Genomic DNA, 24223 nt, shown 5'->3' on the forward strand with positions numbered 1-24223 from the left:
GCTGGAAACTTTCTAAGTATTTTCACTTCTGCTTTAAGTTAACACTGGTAAAATATGCTTTACTTTGGCAACTTGATTTTGAGAAGTAGTGGGAAAGCCTTTGCAAGCCCATGAATAAGTTGGGCTCGCCCGTTAATTATATGGGAACTGAGTATAGAAGCTGAGAAGTACAGCAGCCAGTTGGTCTCGTTAGCTTGATCATGACTGAGCTCAAGCAAGAGTGCAGAGTTAGTTACCTACCTGTCTTTCAGCCGATGAAGTTATGCTTTATGTCTTAAGCATATTCTTTTTTCCTCCCCACTATCTAGACCCTTGGCTTCTGCGTTCTAAAAGTCCTGTAGGTAACCCCCAGCTGATACAGTTCAGTAGAGAAGTGATTGACTTACTGAAGAACCAACCATCCTGTGTCATGCGAATTAGTAATTTCATCCCATCCTATCACCATCATTTTGCAAAGCAATGCCGGGTATCAGACTATGGATACTCCAAGCTGATTGAATTATTAGAAGCAGTACCTCATGTGTTGCAGGTAAGGAATGCTAAGGGATTATTGTTTAAAGATGGGAATATTCTTCCATGACTTTGGCTACCTCAGCCAAAGAACTGGGATAGCTGGTAACCTAATTAATTCCTAAGAAGTCAATTCAGAGCGAAACATCCAGTAAAAGTTTTTTTTAGAGTGCAGAAAGGACACACAGGGTAGCTTCTTAATTTTTTAGAAAGCTACAAGCTTCCCATTTAAAGGAAGTGCTTAGAGCACTGAGGATTATTTTCCTTCTAATTGCTGTGGACTGGCCTCCTTTCTCTAGCACATCCCTCTCTAGAAGTTTTTACTATTACATGGGAAGTGCTCTGAACATGGGCTTACCTTTCTCATAAATGAGTTGAAGACTGGTTACTGCCTTGAGCCTAGCATGGGTTCCTAAGGAGTCTTTGTCTATTGATTTGCCCACATAACACCTAACAGTGTTATAATAGTAAAATGTCCTAAAAAAACTTAGCTGTCCTTTAGAGACAAAATTATTTGCCCAGACTGATAACATGCTTTTTGTTTCTGTACTCATGACTATTTGGGGAGAGTATGCAGGAGAAAAAAAAAGTACCAGGCCCTGAACAGTTGTTCATTTTTATCACTTACAATTTGTTGATCTACCTGTGTTTCCAAACGCAGATCTCATACATAAAGGGAGTCATTCTCTGAAGAAGTAACAGAGAGAGAGAGAAGCCAGCAACAAGAAGGGCAGTATCTGCCGAGATTTTATGAGTATAAATAATCCAAGTTTTGATTTGCAGATTCTCGGAATGGGCTCCAAACGTTTGTTGACCCTTACGCACAGGGCCCAAGTGAAGCGCTTTACTCAGGATTTACTGAAACTTCTCAAATCCCAGGCCAGCAAACAGGTCATTGTGAGAGAATTCTCTCAGGCGTATCATTGGTGAGTTGATGCGAAGAAAAAAAAAAATGAAAGCATATATTTTAGAACATTCCCCAAATTTTAAATGATTACCTAACTTCTGTGGATTCTTTTGGAAAACTTATGATAAAGTTATTCTGACAAGCAATATTTCTCATTCTTTACCTATGTCCATGGTTAAAATCTAGGTGTTTCTCAAAGGACTGGGAAGTCACTGAATATGGCGTTTGTGAGTTGATCGACATTGTATCAGAGATTCCAGACACAACCATCTGCTTGTCCCAACAAGATAACGAAATGGTGATTTGTATCCCCAAAAGAGGTATGTTGACTGGGAGAAAGTGGTTTGCCCAGATGGTTGTTTTAACACGGAATCATGGAAGGGCATGTATCATTCTCTATCTTGTCCGTATTTCTGGAGATTCCATGGGAAGTGCAGTGTGAAATGGCTGTTATGCGTGGGTCCGAGATAAGTCTTCAGAGTGGTTGGAACCACTTGTTGAGAAGAAAAGCAAGCTGGTGTTTTAGAATCCACTCAAAGGGGAAAGGGCATAACCAGCGCTTTCTTAAAATGCCTCTTGAGCCTGTCTGTGGCTGTTTTATGCTGTAATTATCCAGTCGAGAGTCAGTGACCATGGCTGTTCCTGTCTCTTTCACTCTGAGCTACTTTACTATGCACACTTGAGAAGGAAAGGAAACTCAGATCAGCCTTTTGTTGTACCTTTCGCATTCTAGTAGCTCCAGTTGAGGTCTGGGAGAGAGGATAGGTAAATTACATATCCTGTCTGTTCCCCACTCTTGTTTGTCAGTGCTTTTCTTAACCTGTGCCCCTGCCCAGCACTGTGCCATGCTGTCCGCATCTCAGAGCTGCGTGTGTAATGCCTATCTTTTCCCAGTTCTCATTTAAAAATTAATAGAAACAACTGTAAACGTAAGCTTTTTCTCCTGTCTTTTTGTTAGACTTTTGATGCCTGATAGTCTTTTCTGCTAGCAATTCTGTGTGACGATCAGATGACTAAACAAAAGCATGTGATTGTTCAGAAGTGTGATTTTATAGAAATAATTTCTGGATTATTTTTCGGAGTACAGAGACCTGTACGTGTGTCATGCTCATATATGGGGTGGGGGCAGGAGACGGAGATGGCTAAAGAAATTATTTCTAGTTTATAAGAGGAAGTTACATGGGTGTGTATAATATATTTCATTGTATACATAATAGCGTCCTGACTTCCTGATGTTCTGCCTTTAAATGAGTTTGAAAACCATCTGCAAAGAGAGAGGAGTGTGTTTGTTTTAGGTTTGGTGTGTTTGGAAGGCAAAGATAATAATATCTCTTGTAATCTGTGCACAGGACTAACTACAGTAATAATATTAAGCACAAATAGATAGAAGAAGATTGTGACTTGTGTGTGTTTTTGTTTTTGTTTTTTTCAAAGAACGTACCCAGGATGAAATAGAAAGGACAAAACAGTTCTCCCAGGATGTTGTTGACCTGCTCAGGCACCAGCCCCATTTCCGGATGCCCTTTAATAAATTCATCCCCTCTTACCATCACCACTTTGGCCGGCAGTGCAAACTCTCATACTATGGGTTTACCAAACTACTTGAACTTTTTGAAGCCATACCCAATATTCTTCAAGTAAGTGAAGAAATTCTGTTTTTCTGAATAGTATTAAGGGGAACATTTTTTTTTTCCCCCAGAGAAGTAGGGAGTTATGAAATAGGATCAAAATTTGAAATATTTCTATTAGAGAAGCTATGTTGTGGGCTCATTAGTCTTTAGGTAAATGTGGTTTTTCCCCCCTAAAATATAGAAATAAATCATTCTTCAAACTTGTTTTAGGGTAATTATTGAAAACAAGGATTAAATACTTAAAATTTTAAGTTGAATATTTTTTCATTAGCTCCATACTTTCCAGTCTCTTATGTTGGAGGTAGTGATGAGTACATGAGGCGATACAAATGCTTAGCTGTTAAGTCTTTGGTAACTTAAATCAGGTTTCTTTCATTGACTTTTATTAATATTACCCTTTTTAATCCTCATAGTGCTCTTTATATTTAAAAAAATTTGTGGTAAAGATACACTTTACCACCCTGGCTTGTTTGGCTCAGCAATTAGAGCGTCGACCTGTGGACCAGGGAGATTCAGGTTCAGTTCCCACTAGGGACACATACCTTGATTGGGTTGTACCACTCGATGTGTCCCTTTCATGTTGATGTTTCTGTCTCTCTATCTCTCCCTCCCACTCTATCTGAACAAAAAATGTCCTCAGGTGAGGATAAAATATATATATATATATATATATATATATATATATACACACACACACACACATACACTTTATCTATTTGACTATTTCAAGTGTACAGTTCAGTTGTGTTAAATATATTTACATTGTTGTACAACCACGTCCCAGAACTTTTTAATCTTGAAAACTGAAACTGTATTCACTAAAGAACACCGAAGTGCTTTTTAGTTAGTAATATGTTTTCACACCATTTAATTCCAAGAACAGTCGTAACTTTTTCATTGTTCCTTTCCTCCTCCCATGTGTTTTCCAAGGTACTAGAATGTGGAGAAGAAAAAATCCTCACTTTGACAGAAGTGGAACGATTCAAAGCTCTAGCTGCCCAGTTTGTTAAACTCCTTCGGACCCAAAAAGATAACTGCCTTATGATGTCAGATCTGTTCACAGAATACGCTAAAACTTTTGGTTACACATTTCGTCTCCAGGACTATGATGTCAGTTCAATTACAGCTTTAACACAGAAACTCTGCCATGTTGTAAAGGTAAACAGATTGTTTTCATGGAATACCACTTGTGGCCTACTCTTCACGGGTGTTTACGTGTGCTTTAGCATTTCTGTAGGTGTACGGCACACTGCTTGCTGCTTCACAGTTGGCTGTGTGTCATTAATACCTTATGAGGTCATAGAAGATGACGGACTGAGGTGTGGCAGTTTAGATTCTTGGACTTGCCTTTGTGTGTCTATTAGTGGCCTTGTCAAAGTGATGTCGTCGTGAATGATGAGGTCACTGTTTTGTCGTAGGGTGTTTATTCCCAGTTGTATCAGTGTCACTGCTGCTGGCCTGAAGTTGGATCTGTCTAAACAGATGTTTGTGAAGTTTGGGGGAGACTGTAATCACAGATCGCTTCCCCCAGATTCTGACTAAGGAGTAGACATAGGAGCAAGCTAGCTGAGAATTGCCTTTGTTGCTGGTAACGCTGGGTTGGAGAGGGTGCTTCCTCTTCCCCGCCTGGCACTGAACTGAGCATCCCAGCCCCAGGCAGAGCAGCTGGACAGTTTTCAGGCTGCATCCACCCCAATACCAGGGAAACTCACCACAGGGAGGAAGAGACGGAGAGGAAAACATACAAAGTGGTGGCAGCGCCAGGCACAGCTCTGGAAGGAATCTATTTATGTACTCTGGTAGAGGAGCAAACACCTCCCCCGCAGATCAAGATGCAGTGGCTGAAGGGTAGGAAGAACACTGGGAGTGTGGAGCGTCGAAGACCAAGGAGGAGGAAGGGCGGCAGCATCACATGCTGCTAAGAGTGCGAGTGACACAAGGGCTGATGTGACCTGTGGACCTCGCTGAGCGAGCATGTTCGAGAGCTGCCGAGAGGATCTACTTGAGAGAAGATAAATATACAAAGGCAAGAAGGGGTGATGGGTAGGGCTCTGAGGAGGCAGGAGCTGTGGGAGTTGTCATTCAGTGGAAGGACGGACAGCGCAGATATCGGCATTACTATTATTTTGATCAAAGGGAAGGGAGGTAGGGTGGATGTAGATAGAGGTAAATTGGATGTTTGTCACCAGGAAAAGGAGGCAGTTACCTCCCAAGAGCTGTGTTTCTGCCAAGTAGAAGGTGAGAGCAACTGCTTAGAGGAAGAAAGAGACAGGATTCAAGACTGAAGAGCATGGAAGAGGTCTGACATTGTCATGGTGGTAAGTGGAAGAGTGACCAGGAAGTCACGGGTGCTGGGAGTACGGAGAGCTCACTGGAAGTTTGTGCTCAGAGATTTTCTCTGGTGAAAATTATGGCATGGCTTCTTAGGTACAGCTCCAGGAAAGCGGATAGCTGGATTCAAGGTGAGATTTTGCCAGATGGGTAGAACAAAAAGGCATCGGGACAAAGGAATTTGGAATATTGACATGAATGTTAATGAACTGATGGCCCATCAGTGCCAGGATGGATGAAAGAGAGGAGAAGATAGGAGTCAATGCTGATGAAATTGCAGAAAGATAAGAATCTAATCTTTTCACCCAATGTCTGCTCAAGACTCCTGTTTGCATGCAGGGTGCATGGGAGGTTTGAATGAGTTATTTTGGAAGTGGGCAATGACATTATCCTAAGTGTGACCCTGGGGTGGGAGTATGGGATGGAATTGAGTAGAGAGGATGTTATTGGAGATGAGCAAGTTGAGGCCATAGTATGTAGGCCCCCTGGGTGCTCAGTCGCCCAGGACGATGGCAGCGGTGGGCTTGGTGGAGAGGAAGACTGAGCCATGATCACACTCTTGGACGAACAGAGGTGGCTGATCGGGAAGCTTGGCTGTGAGCAAAGGAGATGGGGAAAGATGGGAGAGGCTATCCTGGCTGCATTCGAATCCCCCAGAAAGCTTCTGGGAAATGCCAGTTCTCAGACTTCACCCCTTCCTCGGAGATTCTTATGTAATTAGCCTGAGTGTGCTCCGAGCATTGGCATTTTTCATAAGCTCCCTGGTTGATTCTAATGTGTAGCCAGGGTTGAGAATCAAGAGATGTATCTAAGTAGCATCAAAGGAGTGGGTTTTTGTTTTTTCTTCTTAAAAGGCTGGAGTAGTAGTAATGGTTTGGGCATGGAAGAAGATGGCTTGGGCTCCCCTGGACATGTATCTATTGTTTGATTAAACCCCACGCCTGCAGAGAAAATGTGTAGGTTAAATCTCCACAAATTAATAATCTTGATAAGTGGAGTGAGGGGGGAGGTCTACGCACCAGTCTCCTGCCTTGGCTCTAGGTGGACATCAGAACCAAACATACACTGGTATTGCAATGTCTCCTCAAGTGCCACCCACCTCCCTCTGCCTTTGAGGATCCAAAACCCCAGCTGGAAAGCCAGAAAAAGGGAAAAACAGCTGTAGTAATAAATGTTGGTTTGCTTGCCAATGCCTAAGCAGTGTGTGTATTGAAGCTGTGCCTGTTTTAACTTTGATGAGGCTCAGTTCACAGACTCGTCCACCTGGCCCAAGGCCTGTGGGTCTGTCACCAAATGTTTGTTCCTTCACATGTTGCTCGGTCCCTAAATGGTAACCTGTGTCTTTGTTGTAAGGTTTCCCTCCCCCTGTGCTTAAAAACTGAAATCCTTTTCTTCTTGAGAATCTGAAAGAATGGAGAAGTCGACACATAGACCTGAAAAATGCCAGCTTTTAGGGTAATGATGGACTAGAAGAATGCAGTTTGCCTTGTAGTCAGAGTGGGTCTAATAGACACACACCCCTCCCCCCTCCCAGTCTAGCCCCTGGGATGTACACAGTGGGTGAGTCGTGTCTGCAGAGCAGCCTTGTGGATTGTCGCCTACACTCTAACCACCCCCACCCCAACACAGCAACCCTTAATTCACGAGCTTGGACTCGTGGATGCCAGCTGGCCAGTCTTGTCTCCAGTGGAAAGAATGTCCTTCGAGAGGGGGTGGTATTGATGGAAGTTTCTGGTTATGGACCAGCACGAAGAGAGAGAATATCTGCTCCAGTCTCACCTGAAGTGTCGGTCTAGTGTCCCAAAGAAACTGAAAACAAACCCACTCACTTCGATTTAAGATAAAGAATTAGAGACTTTTCCTCTATGGGTCTCTTAGCCAAAATGGAACTAGCTGAGCTGGATGTGATCTAGGTTGTCTCTCTTGAGTTGGGATAAGTTTGAATTCTTGTTTTCCCCAGGTTGCTGATACAGAAGCTGGCAAACAGATACAGCTGGTCAACCGCAAGTCCCTGCGCTCTCTCACTGCCCAGTTGCTGGTATTGTTGATGTCTTGGGAAGGAGCCACCTATCTTTCTGTTGATGAGCTCAAGAGGCATTTTGAAGCTACCCACAGTGCTCCTCTCAACCCTCTTGAATATGGATTCATGACCTTGACTGAACTTCTGAAGAGTCTGCCTTACTTAGTTGAGGTATGAGTGCTAATGGTTCTTTAGAACTATTGTAATGAAACTGTTGAATTGGGTATTTCTGGATTACCCAGAGGTCTAGATTAGAGGGCATAGAGCTGGAAGAGTCATTATGGTTGAACAAACGGAGGCACCCTGCCCAAATGAGCGACGCGCCAGGCTGGATTTTGTTGCTGTTACCTCTCTCTGGATTGGAGTGGTTGTATGGTGGCTTCATGTGACTTATCAGTCAGATATAGGTCAGAAAGGACTTTGGCTGGCTGGTCACCCAGGTAGCCTTTCAAGAATGGCACTTCCCAGATTAGAAGAATTGTTAGAGGATACTACGAAATAGATAAGGTCCTAGAAAAAATGATCAAAATTGACTCAAAGTTAAAATTACACCAGTTACTACAAAAGAGACTTTAAATATCACTGAAATTTTGCCACTGAAAAAGGCACCAGGACCAGATGGGTTAACAGTTGGGTTTTAGCTAACCCTTAAAGAACAAACAACTTCAACTACTTAAAAAGTGTTCTAGGCCACTTGCAAAAAGGATGCAAAGCTTTGCCACTTAATTTTATGAAGCCACAATAACTTGAATACTAAAAGCCTAATATGGTCACCCAAAAGAAAGTGATTTTAAATAGGATATTAACCAAAAAAAATCCCGCAGTGTATGAAAAAATAATATTCCATTGTTATCATATAACCATGTTATTCGTAATTAAATAACTGAAAGGTATTGGCAGAAAATCTCTCCTTGGTGAAACTTCATTTAGGCTCCCCTGAGCAGCCTTCTAGACTAGACCTTAACCTTGGTTGTCAGTTAGTAATGATGTCTTTGGTATTTTCCATCCACCAACAGCCCCCCTCCTTCCTTAACTATAAATCCCCATTTTTCTTTGTTACACAATTGACCCTTGAACAACATGGAGATTAGGGGGTGCCATCCTCCACACAGTTGAAAATATGCACATAACTTTTGACTCCCCAGAGATTTCAGTTGTCCCTCAGTATCCACAGGGTATTATTCTCACACCCCTGCAGATACCCAAATCCGTAGTGTTTGTCTCCTCTGTAAAATGTCAGAGATTAGTGCATCCTGTCAGCCCTCCGCATCCATGGACTCCTAACCACAGATCAAAAACAGTATAGGTATTCATTGAAAAAAAATCCTTGTATGAGTGGACTCATCCAGTTCAAACCTGTATTGTCTAAGGTCAACTGTATTCAGAATTGAGCCCAGTTCTATACAAAGGTTATTTCTCTTCCCCTATTGCAGTAGTTCCTGAATAAAAACCATTTCTACCGCTTTAATGACTATCCAGCTCTGGCTTTCTTTCACAATATCAAATTCACCATTTTCTGAACTCTGTTAATCATCTGTGAACACTAGTTCTGGGCAGTGTAAATGGACATTCAAGATAAAAGGCTTTCCATGGCCAGCTAAGGTTGGCAAGTGTCCCTTCTCTTGCAGAATCTCAGTGCAGATTAAAGATCATAAAAAGGTTTGTGCTAAATAAACTTGAGAACAGAAGAGCTTTGGGCTATTTTTTGTTGTTGATTGTGTTGTTTCTTTTTTAAAAGAATGCGAATGTGTTGCCCTGGCCAGTTTGGCTCAGCAGTTAGAGCATTGGCCTGCAGTCCAGAGAGACCCAGGTTCGGTTCCCGCTAAGGGCACGTACCTTGGTTGCAGTTTGTCGTCCCCGGCCCTGGTTGGGTTGTGCGGGTGTCAGCCACTCGATGTGTTCCTTTCACGTCAGTGTTTTTGTCTCTCTCTCTCCCTCCCACTCTATCTGAACAAAAAATGGAAAAATGTCCTCAGGTGAGGATAAAAAAAAATGCTAATGTCATCATCCTGCACCACCGAGTTCTTTGGACACTTTGGAAGATGAGCTTTAGTGGCCCCCGTCCCCAGGCCTGATGCAGCTGTTTCTACGTAAGGGTTTGCTTGCCTTCCACCCTTCGTGCCAATCTTTTTGTTTGAGACCCCAGGTTTGCCAGTTTTTTTCCTTTCTGACATACTGTTTCTTTCTTCCTTTCTTCCTTCCTTCCTTCCTTCCTTCCTTCCTTCCTTCCTTCCTTCCTTCCTTCCTTCCTTCCTTCCCTCCCTCCCTCCCTCCCTCCCTCCCTCCCTCCCTCCCCCCCACCCCAGGACATGTTTCCATTTTTTGTTCAGATAGAGTGGGAAGGAGAGAGAGAGAGAGAGAAACATCGATGTAAAAGGGACACATCGAGTGGTCGCCACCCGCACAACCCAGCCAGAGCCAGGGACAAACTACAACCGAGGTACATGCCTTTAGCAGGAACCGAACCTGGGTCTTTCTGGACCGCAGGCCAATGCTCTAACCGCTGAGCCAAACTGGCCAGGGCCACACTGTTTCTTTAGATCTCTGCCTTTTTAGACTTGCAAATAGAACTCAGGCTTGCTCAAGGCTTCAGCTTTCTCCGGGAGAAGACCCTTGAACAAATCTGTCCTGCTCCTTGGCTTACTGTCCATTTTCAGGTTGACTCAGCACCTTGTCACTCTCAGCTGGAGGCTCTCACTTCTGGGGGTAGGAGGCAGTTACTCTGAAAGTGTCTAATGGCTGTTTTTCTCTTGGACCAGGTTTTTACTAATGATAAGACAGAGGAGTGTGTGAAGCTCACAAGTCTGTATTTGTTTGCCAAGAATGTGCGGTCTTTACTTCGTACTTACCACTACCAGCAGCTTTTCCTTCATGAGTTTTCCGTGGCCTATACCAAGTATGTCGGAGAAACAGTGCAGCCCAAGGCTTACGGCTTCAGCAGTGTAGAGGAGCTCTTGGGAGCAATCCCACAGGTAGGTGTTTTCTGAGCTCTGTGGAGAGTCTTCCTGGAGAGCTACAGGCTGACTCTCCTGAACAGAATGTGGAAATGGCAGGTGTTTTGAACAGATCCTTTCATAGCATACGGTTTGCATAAGGTGAATGGTTTTAGCATTTCTCCATTCTGTAAGCCTTTATTAATTCCCATATGCGAGGTAATAAATCCTAGACCCTGCCCTCAGGAAGGTGTCAGGTATTGGAAAGTCAGGACACCCTAGCAGGTGATGAGTCCATGTCTGTGCAGCCACCAGCAGACACACTGAGGAGGGCCATGGGCAGGCATGGAGGGTAGCAGAGCCAAGTTCTCAAGGATGTGTAGGAGTTGACCAAGTGGTGAAGAGAAGAGAGGGCAGTCTAGGTAGAGGGGACAGCGTGAGTGATGCCTAGCAATGAAGTAGGAACTCAGTTGTGGGGGCTCTGCTCCTCCGGATTAGTGAGGAGCAAGGAAAGGACCTTCAGGTCCGCATGTGAAAACATCACAGTCTCTGCTGTGCATAGTAGAGTTGAGAGAAACAGGACAGGAAGGGGGAGCTTGACCAGGACTCTCTCAATTCCCCAGGTCAGAGCGAGAGTTGTGAAAGGATTGAGCCTTAGTGAAAATAACAGAGGAAGTAGTTAGGGACACCTGAGAGATGCGATCAGAGACTTGGTGGCCGATGCCTGTGGGTGAGCGCTGGGAGCTCAGGGCTCAGCGGAGGCAGAGAGCGGCATCATTAGGAAGAGGACTGTGTTTTAGGATTAAGGTAATGAACTTAGTTTGAGGGGGGTAGGAGATCTCCATTAATTCTTTTTTCTTTTTTAAAAATATGTTTTTATTGATTTTTTTTAGAGAGAAAGGAAGGGAGAGAGAGAGAAACACATCGATCGGCTGCCTCCTACACGCCCCCTACTGGGATCGAGCCTGCAGCCTGGGCATGTTCCTGACCGGGAATCAAAGCGGGACCTCTCAGTCTATGGGACGACACTCAATCCACTGAGCCACACCGGCCAGGCTCCATTAATTCTTTTGGGTGTGTTTATTTTCTGGAAAAAATAATAATGGCTGTCATGTGAGAACTATCTTTGTTTATAGATTAGAACTGGTGTTTGGATGATGGTGTTTTTAGAAGCCATAAAGACTATTTTTAAAGCTGAGTCTCATAATTTTTAGACTACTCAGCTTTTTATAAGGGACATGTTTTTGCCAGCCTCTATCACTTTAAAAAGTGAAGTAAAGAAAGAGTTAGAAAATTTTTTGTTGGCATTAATTCAGTTCTAAATTCTAGTATGTTTAAGGCAGACACAGGTCACATCCTGCCTGAATTTTAGGGCTTATCTCCACTCCTGTTCCATTGCTTAACCATTAGTATGTCTTGTGTGCAGGTGGTCTGGATAAAAGGACATGGTCATAAGAGAATTGTAGTGTTAAAAAATGACATGAAAAGTAAGTAAGCGCCCATCCTCTGCCCCTGCAGAAATCCCAGTCGTCTCGCTGACTTCTCCCTCTGACAGGTGCTCTTTGTTCTCTAGGTCATTTGAGTTCAAACTGGCCCTTGGCTACTGAGCGGATCCTCGATGTGCCCAAATCTTGCACAGCCTCGGAACTCAAACTTGGAGCAGAGGATGAAGGTAAGAGAGGAAAGACAAAGCAAAACTGGTGAAATTCTAGGAGAAATGGCTCAGAGTGGGGAGGTGGGAGTAGGAGAGACGTCAGTGAGTCATTTTTGTTAATTAAAGTTAAGTATTCATACATTTTTTCAAAGAATTTGGTTAATAACAGGGAAAAAAAACTGGCCTACATTTGATAGCATTTTATGGTTGACTGGTTGAGGTTCTTAAGGGATCTTGGCACCCTCCTGCCAAATGACAATATGTCAACCCAATTGAGATATATATTTTTTTATTCCTCACCGGAGGATATTTTTCTATGTATTATCAGACAAAGAGGGAGGGAGGGAAAGAGAGACAGAGAAAAGCATGGATGCGATAGAGCCACATTGACAGGTTGCCTCCGCAAGACCCAACCAGAACCAGGGGCGAACCGCAACCGAGATACATGACCTTGACTGGAATCGAACTTGCAACTCATTAATCTGTGGGCCAACACTCTAACCACTGAGCAAACTTACCAGGGCCCAATTCAGATATTAAAGGAAAGTATTCTGACACTCTTGTTAAAACAGTATTTCACAACTATTCCAAGTGTCAACTCTAATGCACTGGGAGAGAGAGCAAGCTCAACTCTGAATGCAACAAGGACAAGGGGGAGTTATAGTCAAGGAGCAGAGTGAGGACATCGGTGGATGGAAAATGCCAACAGGAAACATCAGGAGTGGAGGGATTCTAACTGAACTGACCTAAGAGAATTCTTACTAAAGGCAGGCCAGGGACTTAGGTATCGAGGTGGTGGGTGGGTGAGGGTAGGGGGGTTGAGGAACTTGATCAGATAGCATGGCTGGGGGATTCTTGATAAACTGACTTTCCAGGATTCTTGCTGAGACTCAGCAAAGACAGAACAGACATGGAAGGCCAAGGTCAAGATCCAGTGGAGAAGAGGGCTAAGAGCAGCCTAAAGTTGGTCAAAGAGAGTCTTTTTCTCAGACTTTCGTGGGAAAGAGTTGATAGCAATTCGCTAATGTTACTTAGAACAACATTGAGTCACTTAGATTTTATGCGGAACCACCTCTGTAGGTAGAAATCAGCTTGCTTGAATTCTATAGCAATTTTAAATGTATGTAAAGACTTTTGAATCCATTACTGTGTATGAGAATTTTATTTTCATTGTACTCTGAAAGTTACTAGATAGTGTTACTGTGCTCTGTGTTTATGACTCAGTTATGCAGTGTTTTACATTTGATAAAGCACCTACATGTAACTCCTCTCTCTCAGCTGTCACAACACCCTCAGCAGTAGTTACCACACTGGAAAATGAGGGACTAAAGCTCCCCAAGGTTAAGTAGCTTACCCAAGATCACTCAGCTAGGAAGTGACAGAACTTGGACCCAAGTCTCATAATGCTGAGTTTTGGTCCTTTAACTTCTTGATACACCTTCTAAGGGTTTTTTATTCTCCTCCTTTGGAAGCTGACTGTGGAACCCCTTTTCTCCGATGTGGCCTTGGGGGAGATTCTGGCTTGTGGTTTTTCACTTGCCAAAGAGAAATCCAGATCTTTCTGTTAGTGGCTTTTTTTTTTAACCTTGAGTTCTTGAGTACTTCATGACATTTTTTTTTAAATTATTTTCTTTATTGATATTAGAGAGAGAGAGAGAGAGAGAAACATCGATGAGAGAACATTGATTGGCTGCCTCCTGCATGCCCCCACTGGGGATTGGGCCCACAACCTGGGCATGTGCCCTGACCAGGAATTGAACCGTTGACCTCTCAGTTTGCTCTCCACTGAGCCACACTGGCCGGGCATTCCTGAGTTTTTTTTATGTTTAAGACTTGGAAAGAAAGCCTGGGGCACAGACTTGCCTAGAGCTGTCCTGAGTAGAGCCATAGCCTGCCTTCTCTGTCCAGGGCCCTGTCAAACGGACCAGGAGCTTCTCCGCCTGACCAGCAACTCCCCCGTGGACCTCCTGTGTGCGCCCGTCCCTTCCTGCCTGCCATCCCCTCAGCTGCGGCCAGACCCTGTCATCCTTCAGTCTGCTGATCTCATTCAATTTGAGGAACACCCTCAAGAACCTTCTGGTAGGGTATACTGTATTGTGGGCTTTTCTCTGTGAGCTTAAAATGTAAAGTCATTCCCTGGCCAGTGTTGCTTAGTGGTTCGAGTTTCGACTTGCACACTGAAGGGTTCGATTCCCAGTCAAGGGTATGTACCTGGGTTGCAGGTTCGATCCCCGGCCCCATTTGGGGAGCATACAGAAAGCAGCCAATCAGTGTGTCTTTTGCACATCCATGTTTCTCTCTCTCTCTCTCTCCTCGTCCCCTCCCCCTCATTCCTCCTTTCTCCCTCCCTTCCACTCACTTTAAAAATCAATGGAGCCCTGGCCGGTTTGGCTCAGCAGTTAGAGCATTGGCCTGTGATCCATAGAAACCTGGGTTTGGTTCCCGCTAAGGGCACATGCCTTGGTTGCAGTTTGTCTCTGGCCCTGGTTGGGGTTGTGCAGGAGGCAGACACTCGATGTGTCCCTTTGACATCGATGTTTCTCTCTCTCTCTCTCCCTCCCACTCTATCTGAACAAAAAATAGAAAAATGTCCTCAGGTGAGGATTAACAAAAAAGTAATAATAATAATAAAAATTTCATGCCAGTATACTGTTTGATGGAGGTGGGGGGAAATTATATCTTTTCAGGCACATGATTATTCAGTACCCTTTTTTCCTGTCAGGGTTCCTCCAAAATTGGGTTCAGAGCCTGAGGTAGTTTGGGGAGCAAGCAGGGGAATCATAGTGAGTCTTGAGGGTGACGCAGCTGGGCTACAAAGGAGGCACACTTGTCACTAGGCATGCACGTCCCCTCTTGCAGTCTCCGGAACGACTCCAGAGGCTGCCAGAGGGTGGGGTGGGGCATCTGTCTCCACAGCAGGCCTGCTCAGTGGTCTGAGAAGGAAGAGGAAGCTGACGGGGTTGAGCCCTGACACTTGCCTGTGCTGTCCACCTCTCCCTGCGTGGCCGACACTGCTGGGCGGACAGACTCAGTCACATGTAGTTCTCCCCTCAGCTCTGCAGGTCAGGGGACAGGCAGAGCTTATGTTGTGACTAGAGCTGAATGTGGCTCCAGGCTGCCTGAATAGGAAGTGGCAGAGTTAGGATTTGAACCCAAGGCCCCCTGTCTTTCTGCTGTGACACCTGACTTGAGAGAGGATGGCCCACCCGCTGTGACGAGGAGCCCCTTTGTGCACAGTCTCCCCACCCCGCCAAGGCTGCTTTCCAAGGGGACCGCAGAGGCAGCCTTCTGACTGCCCGGTGATCTCCAGCCCGTCGTCTTCTCAGGCAGCATTCAGCACTGTTGCCCAGTGAAAGAACTTAGGCTGTTTATCTGAAAAATAGGAGATGGGGGACCATACCGCCAGCTTCTGACACTAAATCTGGCCTGTGGGAAAGGCAGGGCTGTGTTCCCCTGGAAAGCACACTAGAGTTGCTGGGAGATTGAGACTGGCTCTTCGTGGGGTTGCAGCCTCAGTGCGTTAGTGTGCATCAGCCCTCCACATGTGACCAGAGGGAATAATTATTTGAATGTGGTGCGGTCCGCCCTGTCTGCCCTTCTCCTCAGTGAGTGTCAGCCTGAGGAGGGAGCTGGGCCGTGCCGTCCCCTCCGCCCCCCTCCCCCTCTGTGCCTGTGGTGTGGGAGCCCCTTGCACACAGTGGGGATCTTCCAGGCAGCAGGGCTCTGGGTGTGCAGCAGGTCAGTATCCTTGGCTTGGCCAGAGAAGGGGCAACCTGTAGGATTGCAGGAGCACTGGCTGGATTTGACTTCCTGGATTTTCTAGGGCAATTTTGACTGTGTCACGCTCCCCTTACCCCCCAACCTTCGACCCACAGAGTAAGGCCCTCTGTCAGTGCAGTGGGCCAGGGGGCCCCTCCTGGTCTGGAAATCTTTAAGTCGAGTGTGGCTTATGGGTCTTTAACTACCTGACAGAGAGAGTGAATGGGCAGAGAATCCAAAGAAAAGAAAATGTTTTTAAATCATTGACTTGTGCCAAAAGTGAAGATCTCTAAAACTTTGTAATCCAGGGGAGAGCTGAGATGCAGTAGTAAATATTTGACTGTGACACATAATATTGGCCACATAGCTAATGTGTAAATGGTGGCATGGATGTGACATTTGGGGTTTTTTTTTGTTTTGTTTTTTTAATAACTCCTCATCCAAGGATATTTTCTGTTTATCTTCAGATAGAGTGGGAGAGAGGGAGAGAGAGGAACACATTGACTGGCTGCCTCCCGCCCGACCCCGACCAGGGCCAGGGACTGAACCGCAACCGAGGTACGTGCCCTTGACCGGAATCAGACCCAAGAGTCACTGGTTTGCAGGCTGACTCTAACCACTAAGAAAACCGGCCAGGGCAAGAGGGGATACTTTAAAAATATTTTTTGTGAAAATATGCGAGAGAAACTGAAAATCAACACCTCTTACAGGTCCTAGGACTGAATCTGTTTGCTTTTTTGTGTTTACAGAAATTACGATTTTAAACCAAGAAGAGAACATTGAAATTCCAGTACCAGTAAATAACAAAAAGCTGACCTCTGACTCCAGCGCCCCTTGCCTCTCAGCCGCTGTCCCGGCGCCTCCCTGCCCCCCCTCGGAAACCCCAGAGTCGCAGCCCAGCAAGGGCCCTGTGGAAAGCCCAGCCAAAAAGCAACCCAAAAATAGAGTAAAATTGGCACCCAACTTTTCCTTTGCACCTGTAACCAAGCTCTGACTCATTGTGATCATAGGACTGGGATGGGAAAACACTGTCTGATTCTGCACACAAACGTGGGTTCAGAAAACTCAGCCTTTGCTGTTTTAACGAAACCCCCTGGAAGCCACCACCCCCGTCTTTAGATGTATTCCATAATATTTTGTTTCTTTTACACTGAGCTCAGCTTGGACTGAAGTTTTCCTTTTCCCCCTCCACCCCCCAATTATTTGAGAAACAAACAAAAACCTTCTGGAATTTGTTAAAGAAATCTTAATATATTTTATCAATTTTTTTCTTAATTATTATGAAATGTGATGGTGTTCCATAAGAAGAAAGCAGTAAGAGCTCGGCTAGAAGGAAGTAGTTTTACTTCCATTAAGCCCCTTCAGTGGTATAACCCTCCATGTAGCATTATATAGTCTCTAACTAAGCCTTTGCTTACTGACCTTTTCAGACCGTATTACTCATATGCATGATGTGTCTTGAAGCAAAGCCTGTTCAGTGGCCCTGCGTGTTCACACACTGAAGAAGGGTGGGCTGGGAGGTAAGAATGTATTTTCAGGTTGGATGTGAAGGTTCCTGGCTTCCATGTGACTTGTAAGAGTGCCTTGTTTTTTATTTAACTATGTCTGTAGTTGACAAATGTGGCTTCATCACAAAATTTTTTTAAATGTTTCCACCTTGGGGCTCCATTTAGGAGCTTCTAGAAAGTTGAGGGTGATTTAGGCTTCCCTTTTATGTTAAGTTCCAGTTCGACATGCACTAGGCAAAGAAAACGGAGATGGTCTTGGTGGCGTGAATTTAAAGTCAGCATTTGAAGTCCACACATTATTGTGTGTCAAGAGGCAGTGTTGGGAAGAGTGTCTGATTTTCTCAAATATGCAGCGCATAAGTTACAGATCAGAGCTGAGGGGTGAGGTGCTTTATCTGGGGCGGCGTGGATACTCTTTCCAGTAGGAACACACGGAGATTCTGTCTAAACGCATGAAGGCCAAGGCTGATCAACTGAACTTGGTTTTTTGTCATTTTAAATCTGGTTGTGGTAGTCGGGAAGCTTTATGTGTCTGTATTTATGTGTCTTAATAGTGTCTACTTTAACTCAGTTACTTCTCACTTTTGGAAGCATGTTCAGGTTCTTTTGTGGTATCTGATGTTGGTATTTGGGAAAAGCCAGCCTTTGAGGGAGCACTGCCCTGTTGAATGAACTTTGCTCTGAGGTGGCCGGGCATCCGGTGACAGGTGGCCTCACACCCCTCCTGGAGAAACCTGACATTTACAATGGGTTGTATTTGTTGGGCAAAAGGCAGATTCATTCACAGAGCAGAAAGAACCTGTTGACCAAAGGTCTTCCACTAGTTAGATGGTTTCTTTGGGGAAATGTTTATATTTTGTAATTTCTGGAAAGCCAGAAAATGGGCTCTGATTTTATAGCCAGCATTTTGATAAAATGCCACAAAATAAGGGCTATAGAGAGATTTTTACAAGATAGATGTTTGTTCCCCAAATCTTTTCTATGAAGCCAGTGATTCCCAGTTCTCAAGAAGGAGCCCCAGTCAAACGGAACCACACTGGAAAAGCCTTCTGAGCTGATGGCATCTGCGGTCCTCTGCAGGCCTTTCCTCCACCCAAGCAGTGGGACGGGAAGCACAGTGCAAACGTGCAGTGTTTTAAAAGAAGCTTTTAAACAATGGGATAGTTAGTGTTGAGAACATCAGTTGCCTTATTCTGAGATTTCATAAGGCTGAGTTTGCACACTTGGACTTTAGTTTTGCTCTCATGTAAAGAACTGTGGACTTTAAAAACATAAGAGGTACTATTACAAGTCACAAGGCATAGTCACAAAAAGCATCTTCTTTGGGCAACAAAGAAGAGACTGATGTGTGCTGTCATGTAAGTGTGGTCGCACCATTCGCTGGAGTTGCCAGTCAGCCCGGGATGCGTGTGTGACTAACAGTCGCTGTTTGAAGATGGGAAAATACAGCAGAAGTTCATTGTGTTCATAATGTACTCCACGATGGCCAGTCCAATTGCTGTCTATTTTTTTATCCAGAGGCTTACTTAATGAAATGATGTGACAAAATGATGTATGAGAATTAAGACAGTGAAATTCTTTATTTCTGGGTGGAAAAAATGTACTGGATTAGATTTATCTTTTAAAAAAGACAAAAGTTATCACCAAAACCCCCTTCCCCATCTTGCACTGCTTGTTTTGGATTGGGCTTGGGGGAGAGATGTTTTTCTTAACTGTCTACTTTGTTTGAACACTTTCTGTGGTTCAAGTGCTGTTTTGTGTGTTGGGACCAAACAGTTGTCAATAAACTTTACAAGCAAGCATCTACTTTGAGTTTTCCACGTGAGTGTTTGTTTGAGGGGAGGGATCATAAACCTGTCCAGTTTTGTCATCTTTTCATTTTGGGTTCCCCCTGCTTCTCACCCTTTCTGAAAATCTGAAGTGGAGCACAAATTCGTCTGACATTTTGGAGGCCCTTTTAATTTGTCATCCAGCCCTGGCAGGTGACTGGTATGGTCCCTTTGCAGCCAGGACCCTCTGAGGTTTCCAGCCTAGTTCCAGATTATACTCGTGTGGGGAGATACAATAACACAGAACGCTCTGGCTATGCGGTTCCCAGGCAGTCTCCCTGTGAGAGAAATCCATTCTGCAGGCTGCCTTGGTCTCAGTCCCTGCCAGGCATGCTCTTTGAATAAGCCCACTTAGAAAACACCTCTCATAGATTCCATTATGAAGCTCTTCCCCTGAGACCACCATTGCTACTCACACCCTTGTACAAATCTGAAAAGACCTAGAGAGGCTTGAATGTTTGGGTAAATTGCCTCATGATAAAGTGCAATTTTTAAAAAGCTCTTGAAAACCTTTGACAGTCCTTTCAAAACATCTCTCATGGTAGCCAATCTTTGCAGAAAAACTTGAGCTGCCACCATGCCCCTGCAGAGCAGGGCAGGGAGGTTTTGTAGGTCTAGTTGAGAGTCCGAAACGTGGCATCGCATTTCTCTTGGTGCATTTCCCATCTGGTCTGGAGAAGGTAGGTTAGAAGGCAGACCTGTCCATGCAGAGGAGATGTGATCTAGGACCTGACCAGCTGTGCAGTCACCCGTCTGTCTCCTTTATCACAAGGAACACTGTGCACTGAAATTTGCCGTGTCTGGTTTCTAGCTGTTTCAGTGGGCAGAGACTGAGTCATGGCTCAGAAGCATCCCTGCTTCCTCCCACACCAAGTGACCTGCCATAGCCTCCCCTTGCTCTGCAGATTGGGACAGGTCACATGTTGGCTGTGGGGCTGGGGGAGGAGCAGGAACTCTGACTCACTGCCCCGTAGACCATCAGTCAGCATGGTCCGCACCACTGCTTTGCTTGACCTTGTACGCTCCCGCGTTGCTTTCTGTCCGCCCGTCTCCCAACTGCTATGTGATTACAGCAGCAACCTCATCTAACTCGACTCTGGGGAGAGATGCAGAGGAGACAGATCCAATTTACTTGTTTGAATTAATACTTTCAGGGCCAAGTGTCAAGTCTCTTTCCCGAAAGAGTTCTGGTCTTTCTCGGGAGGTAAGGAAGCCCTGGGGAGCAGCTTAGGTTGGAATGTGAGGAAACCTGGTTGCCGCTGGGACGAATTCAGCCGATTATAGAAGAGCAAGAAAGAGGAGGGCCCCTCACTCTTCAGGTGGCTGGGCCAAGGAGATCTCAAGGGAGAGGTCGAGGCCAGAAGTCTCTTCAGCAAGGTGAGGGAGAGTTCACATCTCTGGGAAGGAAGGACTAGGGTACACAGGAGGAAAGGGGGGAGAAACAACTGCAGGTGGAAGCGAAGTAACGAGCCCGGAGCACGGCAGTGGTCAGGGTGACCAGGCGGCAGGGCAGCTCCTGGCACCATCTCTTCCCCTCCAGCGTCCTGAAGGCCTTCCCAGATGCAGGGCCTGTCGTGGGCTCCGAGGCCTGACCCCTGCTGACCCGGGGCCCCAGGTTTTGTTGTCTGTCGGCCAGAAGCCACCTGCAAATCCCAGAGGCCACGCACAGTTCCCTGCCACAGGGGCGGCTTTGAAATGGCAGCTTAGTGCATCGAGCCAGCGAGGAGAACCTCTCTCCAGTCTGAGTTCTGTCCCGGTTCTGGTGAGTTTGCTGATGACCTTGGCAAATCCCTGCCCTTCTCTAAGATATGTTTTCTTAATCTCTAAAAATCAGTGTACCATTGTTTCTAACTTCCCAGCATCCTTTCATCTTCTGGCACAACTGGACTGACACCCCACTCCCCTTTCCCCAACCCCAGGGTCAGCCTGTGGACCGCAGCTTGGCCAAGCAGAGAACCACACCCTCTGGCCCAGCAGGTGATTCCAGAATGGGCGTGGGACTGTTTAAAACACGACAACAGGCTCAAAGTGGAGTTGCTCAGGCTGGGCCCCACATCACCAAACCGAGACTTAACTCTAGTTTCTCCTCTCCCAGAAACGGAACCTTAAAGCAGTCCACCAGAAATCACTGGCTCAGCCCTCGGGAGGTCACCTGCCTGATAAACGCCTGCCGTCCCTGTAAGGAACGTGACCTGGCGATAGCCACTCACTTTTTTGCAGAGTACAATGACTTTCTCATTCCTGTTCCTTCCGCCTATAAAAGTCTTTCATTCTGCAAAGCCCATCAAGCTCCTTTCTATCTGCTACACTGGAGGCTGCATGATTTGAGTGGATTTTTGCTCAAAAAAAACCTCAAACATTTTAATATGCCCCAGTTTACCTTTAACACCACCCAAGCCAGACCTGGGAGATTCCATGCTAGGATTTTTGTTGAATTCGCAGAGTGTTACTCGGGGAGGCCGGGGAGACCAGAAGCTGGGAGCTATTGCCATGACCCTACAAGGAGACTCTGCCTGAGGATAAAGCCAGCGGCCAGCGTAAGAGAGCTGGAATGGAGAGGCAGAAAAACCCTGAGTCCGGGTGACATCATTTGATACCCTAGATCCCGGGTCACCCCAACCCAGGAGCCACAAAATCGCCCTTACTTTTTGCCTGTTTGGCTTGAGTTACCATTACGTACAACCCAGAGGATCCTAATACAGAGAGCTCCAGCTCTGCATGGGGGGTGGGGGGGGCACTGAAAGCCCCTCACTGAGGGCAGGGTGACCCCCGTGCCTCCACGCACCCCCAGGCTACCCTTCTCCGACTCCTCTCCCTGCTGCATCTTGCTGCAGAAATGTGTCCTCCCTCAAGAAAGTCCCCAAACTCCAGACTCCATTCACTGCCCCTCCCATGTGCCTGCAGCCTCTGGGCTGACCACCACGCGCGTGGGTCGGAGCAAGTCCGTAACTGTTCATCGACACCCAAGCGTGAGGTAGCTGCTTTTCCTGGGAGGAGCAGTGAGCCACAGCTGTCTCCTCAGTGGAGAAGGACATCTTCGTGGGTGGAGGTGAGCCCTGAGCGGCACAGCTGAGGCTTCTCGCCCGCGATGGCGGTCTGGAGTCAGTTAGCCCAAGGCCGGAGGGAGCCACTAGTTCCAATAAAGCAGGAGGGGAATTGCTGGTGAGGAGGCCTGGGGACAGGGTGAGCCATATGGTGACTGGTGGCAGAGCTGGTGGAAATGGGGAGTCGAATAGTCAAGCTCCACTGGTTTGTGTGGCTGTGACGTAACCCCCTCCCACCTCCATAAACATTCTGGAAGGTCGGCTGTGTGTCCCAAGAATGTGTGCAGCTTAGCTTCTGTGGTGAGCAGAGAAGAGGGGCCAAGTTCCACGTGGGACTTAGCAGGAGCTGAGGGAGGGGATGACTGTGGGAAGGGAGGTGAGGGGTGTGGAGAACTAGCGGGGGAGCAGTCAGGGTCAGGTGTGGCGGTGGGACCACAAGCCCCAGGGAAGGTGCAGACATCTTGAGGAGGCATTTGGAATGGGGGTCACAAGAACACTGTCACACAGCATGTCCATGTGCCTGCTCACTGTCACTTTCATAAGGGTAGGGCCTGGGAAGGTCCTCTTCATTCTTTCCTCCCGAGCCCGCAGCCCCAGGCCCTCCAAGACCCTCAGCAAGCAGGCCGCCTTCTGATTTCACAGTCTCCTACTTTTACATTTAACCAATAATAATCGACTTCGTGTCTTCTGCACCCTTCCAGCATCTTGTCTCCTGTAGTCCTCCCATTGTTCACTTTTATAGACCTGGGTTTACACAGGGAGGAATTCTGCCGGGGTCCTAACCCAGGCAGGCTGACTCCAAGCTCCAGTCCTTGTCACTTCCTCAGCTATTTTCGCCTGTGCTAATCCTGGGCTGTGTTCAGACCTGACACTGGCGAGGAGGGTTTCCCTTGCCTTCCTGTTTGACGTCTTGTCTCTCGCTAGGACGTGAGTTACACGAAGGGAGGACCATCCCTGTCTGCTTCACCTCTGTGTTGAACCGAATGATTAGTACCTAATGCCTCTAGTGGAATTAACTCATGAATGAATGGAAAAACGACCTGATGTTTGTTCCTCAAGCCAGCTTTCTTGAGTGTTTTGCCTCAGCCTCTGCTGCCCACCCAGCTGTCCTGCTGGTGACAGGCATGTGTGGCTTGGCTGGTGGAACTGGACTGGTTGTAACTGCTGCTTCTCCAGCTGCAGGGGAGCTGAGCTAGTGAGCTCCCACAGTTCAGGCCTGTCCAGCCACCCCGGACTGTTAAGGTTTGTATGCTGCTGGAAATTAGAAATGAGAAATAAACGCCCTGGGTCTGGCCCTCACCCTGCTCTCAGGCTCCTGTCCTGGCTCTAACACTTACATGCTGTATGACCTTGGGCTAATCACTTTCCCTCTCTGAGTCTGTTTTCCTATCTGCCAGATGGGGGTGAGGATCCCTCCACTCCCCTGCCTGAGGCATCTGGCTCCCAAGCCAGCACATTGCTGAGACTGCTCACCCCAACCCCATCCTATCACAAAGTCCTGTGGGCCCTTTTCAGAAAGATGTTAAGGTCACATAGCCTCTGGGTCAAGTTGGATGCTGCAGAACATCCCATCCTTGACACTGCTCAGTGTTTTGTCTTCTTCCCCAGCGGCTTCTACTCATTTCGTTCCCTTAACCCAAGATGAAGGTACAGGGGAGTTTTGCACTGAGAAGCAACCCACCTGGTTAGATCCGCACTTTAGGAAGGTCATTTTGGCTTCAGAGTGACACACAGGTAGAGGAGAGAAAGAGCTGGCAGAGCCCTGGCCCTTGCATCAAAGGGTTGTGGGTTCAGTTCTCAGTCGAGGGCATTTACCTGGGTTGCACGTTTGATCCCCAGCCCCATTCAGGGTCATGGAGGAGGCAACCAGTTGATGTGTCTCTCTCACATCGATGTTTCTCTCTCTCCCTCTCTCTTTCCCCCTCCATTCTGTCTAAAAAAAAAATCAATGGAAAAATATCCTCAGGTGAGAGTTAACAAAACAAACAAACAAGAAAAAGAAAGAGCTAGCAGGGAATCTGAGTTCTTGGCATGGGAACTGCATGCGAAGGCCCAGGAGAGGGGCCAACAGAGAACATGGCAAGAAGAACAAAGAAC

The 24223-nt window shown here is 46.3% G+C and overlaps 1 protein-coding gene across 9 annotated transcripts in view; it reads left to right on the forward strand.

Moving 5' to 3' along the window:
• MARF1 (meiosis regulator and mRNA stability factor 1) overlaps positions 1–19149 on the forward strand; it is a 44277-nt gene extending 25128 nt beyond the window's left edge. For 5 of the 9 annotated variants that reach the window (XM_036278681.1, XM_036278683.1, XM_036278682.1 and 2 more), the window contains exons 17-27: positions 309–529; positions 1294–1436; positions 1604–1737; positions 2852–3054; positions 3979–4206; positions 7340–7570; positions 10159–10371; positions 11759–11819; positions 11906–12004; positions 13895–14065; positions 16495–19149. In XM_036278681.1, the coding sequence (XP_036134574.1) occupies positions 309–529; positions 1294–1436; positions 1604–1737; positions 2852–3054; positions 3979–4206; positions 7340–7570; positions 10159–10371; positions 11759–11819; positions 11906–12004; positions 13895–14065; positions 16495–16739 (1949 nt within the window). In that variant the 3' untranslated portion in view covers positions 16740–19149. Of the gene's footprint in view, positions 1–308; positions 530–1293; positions 1437–1603; positions 1738–2851; positions 3055–3978; positions 4207–5237; positions 5367–7339; positions 7571–10158; positions 10372–11758; positions 11820–11905; positions 12005–13894; positions 14066–16494 lie in introns of those variants that run through there. The other 4 variants (XM_036278686.1, XM_036278687.1, XM_036278688.1 and 1 more) reach the window with 4 other exon arrangements.
• The last annotated feature ends 5074 nt before the right edge of the window (positions 19150–24223 follow it).

The sequence above is a fragment of the Molossus molossus genome, unplaced genomic scaffold (genome assembly GCF_014108415.1).
Source record: "Molossus molossus isolate mMolMol1 unplaced genomic scaffold, mMolMol1.p scaffold_m16_p_3, whole genome shotgun sequence".
NCBI classification, from domain to species: domain Eukaryota; kingdom Metazoa; phylum Chordata; class Mammalia; order Chiroptera; family Molossidae; genus Molossus; species Molossus molossus.